Genomic DNA, 8,889 nt, shown 5'->3' with positions numbered 1-8,889 from the left:
TATCAATGAACAATTAATATTTTAAAGGCGATTAATCCAAACAATGTTTTATAATGATTGTTTTTTCAATTAATTTTGTCAATAATATTGAATAAGAGTATATCATTTTTCTGAAGAGTTTTATATACAGCTTTTTATTAATTCAAAGTAAATATTTAAAATTTTTCTACTTTGATTTACTTTGTTTACAAACGTATCGATAGAGCAGGCTAAAACTAGTACATTTTTAAGTTAATTTTATCTAATTTGTTGATCGAATAAGATATATAGTATTATATGTCAATCGTCTAAGAAAAATTCTAGTTTTTTATATAAATAATATTTTAGAAGCAGCAAGTTTAATAAAAATTCGACGCTAAATATTTTGACATATAATATCCTACACTTATCAATGCAATTTCAACTGTTGTGCATAAATAAGTTAGCGCACATTTAAATTAATTATATTTAATTTGTAAATGCTCTATTTTTTCTAATAATTCTAATAATTAAAGTATTATATTCAAAGTTTATTCTATACTAACATTTTTTTGACTTTTGGTATATGTTTTATGTAAGATAAAAAGTTTTTCTTTTCAAAGAAAATTAATTTCTGAACTTTGACACTCGATTACTTTTAAGTTAATCGACCAATCTATAAATATGAAGACATTAAATGAAAGTTTGAAGTGTCCTCTTTCGATTAAGTTAATTTGAAGAAAAATGGTACCTCTGCTTTTAAAGATATAATTAATTTTGTAAAGCGACCTATTTTTACAAAATTTTATTTTCCTTATTTTGAAGAAAATTTTCTCTATATTATGTAAAAAGCGATTATATTTAGAAAAACAAACATGTTTTTTTGTTATATGCTTTTTAGTTCATAAGCATTTTTGGTTAAGTAACATAGTTTTAATTAAATAATGTTTGAAAATGACATCTCTTCCTTCATCGCAGCACTGCTCCTAAGTTAATCAAACAATCTGTATAATCTATTGCATTATATCAAAGGTAATTTTATCCTCTTTCGAATGAGCTATAATTAAACTATACTACATTTTTCATGCGGCGAAAAATGTTCCAATTCCATTTTGGACTTATCGTCGACGCTATCTTCACGCACATCTTGAACTATACGATTTTTGTACCTGCGCCTAGATAGCAACGACGCTGAGGGGACCAAGCCGGAATTGGAACACGAAATTTTTCTAAGTTTATTAATTTGTCAAAATTAGCCACATTTAAGCTTTCTCACCAAGTATGAAATATGATTTAGATAGAAAATTCAATTATCTTTCATTTGGTATACACCCCATATCTGTATGTTGCGTAATAACTGAGATATTCAAAAAATAAAAAAATCAAAGTTTTTGAAAAAACTGACTTATTTTACTTAAAAAATTATTAAAAAACAACCACAAACGGGACCGACTTGCACGGATACTCATCTGAAAGGCAATAAAACAAGCTTTCCAATAAAGCAATAAAAGCATCGTATGCACAGATTTTGTGCAAAATTGCATTAAAGTTCGTTATCGAAACTGCTTAAATATCATCCGAATCAAAAAACTTAAAATGCAAAATGTTCAGAAATACACCACAAAACACAATTTTAAAACCTCAATTAAATATTTTAATTTTATCATAAAAAATTGTTAAAAAATAGCATTTTTTTTAGCTTACTTTACTGTAATCAGTATATCTTCGCATGCAAAAAGGGGACCGAAACAAAATTAAATTTTCTTTAAAGACAATAAAATTTACTTTCCAAAAAACTTAAAATCATAAAAATCGTATGCACAGTTTTTTCTCTATTATTTTTTAAAAATTGTCAATTTTTTACCAAAAATCCAATTATTTGAAAAAAACCTCCACCCTCACTGCGACAAATGCAGAGCAAGCTCAAGGCAGGCATCCCAGCGCCATCTAAGTTTCAAGTATAAATATGATGTTTGTATTTTTTTACGCAAGTATTGCGAATAAATAAATTAATGAAAATTTGAATAGAAAAAGCGATTTTCTTATATAAAAAGATTAATTTATAAAAAACTATAATGAAGATCCAAATGCACACTAAAACCTTTAAAGGAAATAAAGCACACTTTCCATTGCAACATAAATCAGAGAGATTGATTTTGTCTTCATCCCAGGAAATTTAATCAAACATTTTTTTTTTTTTTTTTTTTTATTATTAACGATTCTTCAATTAAAGACAAAAATCGTTTTAATATTGCACCTAGTACAAATAACAAAAAAAAAGTACTAATAAGCAATTTTATTTGAATATTTAATGTAAAAAAAAAAAGAAGCTATTTTGCTACTCGCTGTCTATTAAGTCTGCCACTGTTTTCCTTTTTAGCCGTCTAGATATTGCAACCACCTGGAGAAGACTGGATGCTGTAACGTTGACATGTGTTTTCAATCGCTGTTTGTGAGCAATGGCACACATTTTCATCAAACATGAAAATTATTATTTCTTTTTAAACACATGTTTTTAAAAAAGTAAAGATGAGAAATGTTAAGATATACAAAATAATGCATAATTGTGTAAAGGCTGAAATTTCTATAAAGCAATTTCAAACCATACATAAATTCTTGTGTAAATCTGACGTCAGACCGTCAGCCAAAAACACAACACCATCACCATGGACTATTCAAATAAAGAACCCAACTCACCCCTACAAGATCAGCATGTAACCTGAAAAGAATAAAATTTATTTTATTACTTAACAAGATGGTAAGACAATAACATTACCTGCAATCCATGCGTTAATAAGCCGCGGATAAGACTAATAAACAAAACTGAAGAAGAAGAAAAAAAAAAAGAGAAAATTAATAACAACAAACCAACAAAACACAACTTGAAAACATGAATTTTGAATTACAAATAATCATACATTGAACAATTATTAAACAATAAAACACACTTTATATCTTTATTGAATAAACATGAATTTAAAGAAATAAAACAAACACTCATTGTTTACATTTTTACAATAGAAAAAAAAAACAACACATCAGTAAAAAACCCACTGCTGCCGTAAATTCTTCGTTTGGTTTATTTTTCCACTATATGTAGTAAAACACAAAATTATAAACACTATATCAATTATTAATCATATATGTTTTTTTTAACATAAACAAACTACCATACAAAACAATAATTACAATCAGACACTTGCACTAATTCTCCTACCACAATATCACGCACATATATATATCGTTGGGGTTTTATTTTATTTATTAAATAATGGAAGTTATAATTAATTGAATTAAATTGAAAACTAACACTTTATGGTGGTTTTAAATTTTAATTCTCTTTCCGAATTAAATCAAAAAGACGCGAAATATGTCAAACATAAAAGTCAGGCGAAGAAAAGTGCGCAAAAATGCAAATAACACGAAGTACACGACAATACACAAAATACACAAGAAAGACACGAAAAGCACAAAAAGTCAACACGAACAACGAAGTTTACCGGTACGCTACACCGAAAAGCTCCGGTCAATTCGGTATATAAGAACGCGCATTTTACAGAACGGGGGACTTGTCTTTTGGAGCTCAAGCGAGTTACAAGTTCACTGGTCAATTCGATCAAAACTAGATTACAGGCTACTTCAGTCTAACTGGTCAATTCGATCAAAAATAGGAAACTGGTCAATTCGATCAAAACTAGATTACAGGCTACTTCAGTCTAACTGGTCAATTCGATCAAAAATAGGAAACTGGTCAATTCGATCAAAACTAGATTACAGGCTACTTCAGTCTAACTGGTCAATTCGATCAAAAATAGGAAACTGGTCAATTCGATCAAAACTAGATTACAGGCTACTTCAGTCTAACTGGTCAATTCGATCAAAATAGGAAACTGGTCAATTCGATCAAAACTAGATTACAGGCTACTTCAGTCTAACTGGTCAATTCGATCAAAGTAGGAAACTGATTTCATTTAATTTTCTCTTTTCCGTTAATTATTATTTTGATCATTCAGCCCACAGACAAATTGCTTGACACAAAACATCCGCAAGAAGAGAAGGAACCCAGGAGAGAACGCGGTCCTGTCAGGTACCTCCTCAACGTCAGAAGCAACCACGGAAGCCTGTACAACGATTCCATAAAATCACGCCTATATTTACCCTGAAGACACAAACATCAGAAGCGAACGTCGGAGTTATCAAGAATTACTATTTTCTTCCTTAAATGTCTATAACCATTGTTTTTTTTATATATCGGAATAAATAAAATTGGTAAATTATTATAAAAATACGCTTTTATTTTGGTTCCTAAAGAAATTCAGTCCCGAAGATATAAATTCTATTATAACGAACCTGGACAACCGCTTTGCTACTCCAGCAAAGCGTAACGAACGATAAAAGGTCGTTACAATTGGCGCCCGAGCAGGGACTGAGTTTCATGGGACTGAGTTTCAGAGGGACTGAGTTTCATGGGACTGAGTTTCAGAGGGACTGAGTTTCATGGGACTGAGTTTCAGAGGGACTGAGTTTCAGAGGGACTGAGTTTCATGGGACTGAGTTTCACAGGGACTGAGTTTCAGAGGGACTGTAACATTTATCGCAAAAATACCAGGACAAAACCACATTGGTAAATATTAAACTCGATTATCGAAAGGAAATCAATCATGTCTATAGAGCATAAAACAAGGGTCGACATTGGCGACCAAGAACTTCGAAGACCCACCACGCCGAGCAAATCCTGGTTGTACAACTTACGGAAGGATGAATTAATCCACTACTTGTCCGAAATGCAACTAGAAACGAGTGGATCCGTGAAGGAATTACGAAAAAGACTAGCAGCATACATCGACGAAGAAGATTATGACATGGTCCGGAGAGAAATGCTATGGGACCTTGCGCGTAAACATACAAAAACAATACCGATCACACAAGAACTAAATAACGATGTACAAATAACAATTCCACCTGTTACACAAAGTATAGAAAAAGTCCGGAAATGGTCTGTTAAATATGACGGGGGCAAAGACCCGCTGATGTTCATCGAACGAGTCGAGGAGTTGGTGGAAGCCCATGGATTAAACATTAACACAATACCACGTACCATGCCAGAACTTTTGAAGGATAAAGCATTAAATTGGTATAGAAGTAATAACAGCCAGTGGAAATTATGGACCGCTTTCAAAGCTGACTTTCTCAAGTTCTTTCTACCGGTAAGATACTTTGAGAAGTTAGAAGATGAAATCCGGGCCCGCCGTCAGAGGTCACGGGAGACATTCAAAGACTATGTTATAGCAATCCAAATTCTAATGCGACACGCAGATATAGGAGCCGCTGCTCAACTAGAACGAATTTATCGAAATGCACATCCGGACTACTAGCTTTATATCCGACGACGAGACTTCGAAACATTGGGAGAACTAATCGACATGGCTGGTGATTACGAAGCTATACGGGGAGAACAAGAGAAAACCGGACCTCCAAGGCTAAGAGAGGAAAGAAACCACCTAGTCCAATCTTTCGAGCAGAGAATCCAAGACACACCAAATGCGTGCCGAAGGTGTGGGAAATTGGGACATATGGCAAGAATCTGTCGAAATCCAAAAATTCTTTTTTGTTGGATCTGTGGAAAACTGAACACACGAACCCTTGACTGCTGCAAGGAAGATCCGGGAAACGAGATAAGAGGACGACCAACAGTGGGGAAGCCGTTCTCTCGAAATTTAGGCCCCGCAAGGACTTAAGACTAATCCACGTAAACGAAACTCGAATTACGGCACAAGTTCAGCCACAACAGACTTCTACACAAGTAACAATGTCGCCAGCTCATGTTTCCTCACCATTGACACTATCTACGTCTCAACAGCAACAACCACAAACTCCTTCAACTCCATCACATCATCTGAATAGTATTTTGAATGAAACAGCTAATTCTAATGATTCCTCAACACTAGCAGTTGCAGCCAATGACAGCAATAACAGTAATAACAGTAGCAGTAATAGTTCAACAAATAGTATTGTAAATAATCAACCAACGATGCCATTACAGAATACAATGAGACTCATATCCATGACGCCAGTACTAGTTGAAGATATCCATAGTCTAGGCCCGGTATCACCTGTCCGGAACCAGCAGCAAAGTAACCAACAACATAACCAGTCGATAGATAAGCAAACAACAGCAGAAGTAAATAAAATTGCAACTTCAAAGACAGCATCACTATCCAAGCCAAGTATAATACAAAGCACACAATGTCGGATTTACCCAGACAAGCATTCAGTAAAACTGCGAGAAAATTTACAAGAGCAAGCGCCATGTAAATGCCTTGTACCACCATCGCATGATCCAAAAGCAAACAAAGAGATACAAGAGTTCCAAATCCCAGAAGCACAACGTCAGCGAAATTTAAAACATATCGAAGAAAATCCGAAAGTATTTAGTCTACAGCGATACACACAAGATCGTGAAGAATCACAAACTCAAATACAAAAGGCACAACGACAACAACGTCCAAGATATATCAAACAAAATCCAGAAGTATTTCATCCAATCCGAGTAATACCAGATCAAGTGCAAGCGCATGAAATACAACCACAGCAAGTTCCGCAACATGTTACACCTATCGAAGAAAACAAACCAGAAACTCTCGTGAGACGTCTAGGCACATTTAAACGAAAGGATGACCATCATCATGTCAAAAACCAAGATGATTACTACAAAATTTTCAAGAGTCCAAAGAAACGAAAGAGAAATCGTGCCTCATTCTAAGAGAAATATACGTATCAAAGCCCATATCGCTGACCTCCTAATATATTATGGAAAATAAAAACAAAAAAAAAAACCCACACTTGAAAAAAAAAAATATAATAAACAAATCTATTGCATTTCGTATAAAATATAAAATAATAAAATATTATAATAATAATATAATCATAATAATATAAGTCAATAATAATTTAAAGTAATAAAGATAATAATGACTTTCACCATTAACAAACTGTCTCCAGTCAGTTGGCTAATTTAACAAAAAAAAATATTCAGGGTGTAGAGTGCAAAATAATAAGCAAAGAAAAAAGTAAAAAGGCTACTCTGCTGCAAAGGTTCAAAAAGCGCAAATCATCAGGATGTTAGCCGTATATAAGGACCACGCGTGTTTTAATAAGCTAAGTTCGATCAAAAAAATCAAAGATGGCAGATGATTTGGAAACCAAGTTTAAGCGCACAGCCGCACGTGTGCAGCAACAACTAAAAAAATTAGTAAAGAACAAACCACGCAGCCTTTACTTACCAATCGCCATGGAACAAACAGCCAAACAAGATAAAAACAAGCTACGCAAAAACCAACCTGGTAAGAAAGAGCAAACCATGGAAGATGTCCAAATACAACCAACAATAAGACCATCAGACCGGAAAATGTTGCCGAAAGCCATTGGGTGGCGATGTAAAAAAACCCACCAGAACAACAGTGACACACAATCACACCGAGATCCAACACGTGCTCCAGCAGCCTCGACAACAGTAAAAATAGATAATGATGACCAGGATGTACTACAGTGTACATGGAACGATGTGGTTGATGAACAAAATCGATCGCCACCAACACCCGTGATTGACGAGTTATACAGTGAGTTATTAAAGAATGCAGCCGAATCGCAACCATCAGTAGCAGATACAGTCAGAAAATTTGTGGACAAATATCCACCAGAGGTGAGCCAAGCTATTTGCGATGCCCGCAGAAAACGTGGTGCAGGTAAAAGAATTAATTTCCAGCGTGTCGTCGAAGGCAAGGCGTACCAAGTGAAAATCAGTCGGAAAGGCGTAATAAAGGTTTGGGTGAAATAAAATGCGACAACAAAATTTTAATCTTCCGAAGAGGGGAGAGAATGTAAAGGCTGAAATTTCTATAAAGCAATTTCAAACCATACATAAATTCTTGTGTAAATCTGACGTCAGACCGTCAGCCTAAAACACAACACCATCACCATGGACTATTCAAATAAAGAACCCAACTCACCCCTACAAGATCAGCATGTAACCTGAAAAGAATAAAATTTATTTTATTACTTAACAAGATGGTAAGACAATAACATTACCTGCAATCCATGCGTTAATAAGCCGCGGATAAGACTAATAAACAAAACTGAAGAAGAAGAAAAAAAAAAAGAGAAAATTAATAACAACAAACCAACAAAACACAACTTGAAAACATGAATTTTGAATTACAAATAATCATACATTGAACAATTATTAAACAATAAAACACACTTTATATCTTTATTGAATAAACATGAATTTAAAGAAATAAAACAAACACTCATTGTTTACATTTTTACAATAGAAAAAAAAAACAACACATCAGTAAAAAACCCACTGCTGCCGTAAATTCTTCGTTTGGTTTATTTTTCCACTATATGTAGTAAAACACAAAATTATAAACACTATATCAATTATTAATCATATATGTTTTTTTTAACATAAACAAACTACCATACAAAACAATAATTACAATCAGACACTTGCACTAATTCTCCTACCACAATATCACGCACATATATATATCGTTGGGGTTTTATTTTATTTATTAAATAATGGAAGTTATAATTAATTGAATTAAATTGAAAACTAACACTTTATGGTGGTTTTAAATTTTAATTCTCTTTCCGAAATAAATCAAAAGACGCGAAATATGTCAAACATAAAAGTCAGGCGAAGAAAAGTGCGCAAAAATGCAAATAACACGAAGTACACGACAATACACAAAATACACAAGAAAGACACGAAAAGCACAAAAAGTTAACACGAACAACGAAGTTTACCGGTACGCTACACCGAAAAGCTCCGGTCAATTCGGTATATAAGAACGCGCATTTTACAGAACGGGGGACTTGTCTTTTGGAGCTCAAGCGAGTTACAAGTTCACTGGTCAATTCGATCAA

At 33.5% G+C, this 8,889-nt stretch overlaps 1 protein-coding gene across 1 annotated transcript; it reads left to right on the top strand.

Annotated features, from left to right (window-relative positions):
* Positions 1-5,767: 5,767 nt before the first annotated feature.
* Positions 5,768-7,795, top strand: LOC119663141 (putative mediator of RNA polymerase II transcription subunit 29). The gene is made up of 2 exons (XM_038072813.1): positions 5,768-6,601; positions 7,142-7,795. Exons 1-2 carry the CDS (start codon positions 5,768-5,770, stop codon positions 7,793-7,795), a joined length of 1,488 nt encoding a protein of 495 aa, XP_037928741.1.
* Positions 7,796-8,889: the final 1,094 nt, after the last annotated feature.

This window comes from Teleopsis dalmanni, chromosome 1 (assembly GCF_002237135.1).
Source record: "Teleopsis dalmanni isolate 2A chromosome 1, ASM223713v2, whole genome shotgun sequence".
Lineage (NCBI taxonomy): Eukaryota > Metazoa > Arthropoda > Insecta > Diptera > Diopsidae > Teleopsis > Teleopsis dalmanni.
This window is presented reverse-complemented; position numbering and strand designations above follow the sequence as displayed.

Bases quoted from the DNA above. Each gene is read 5' to 3' on its own strand.
- LOC119663141 (XM_038072813.1), top strand. From the start codon at position 5,768: ATGTCGCCAGCTCATGTTTCCTCACCATTGACACTATCTACGTCTCAA. The intron at 6,602-7,141 runs GTGAGACGTCTA...AAAAAATCAAAG, and splicing joins AAAACAAACCAGAAACTCTC to ATGGCAGATGATTTGGAAAC.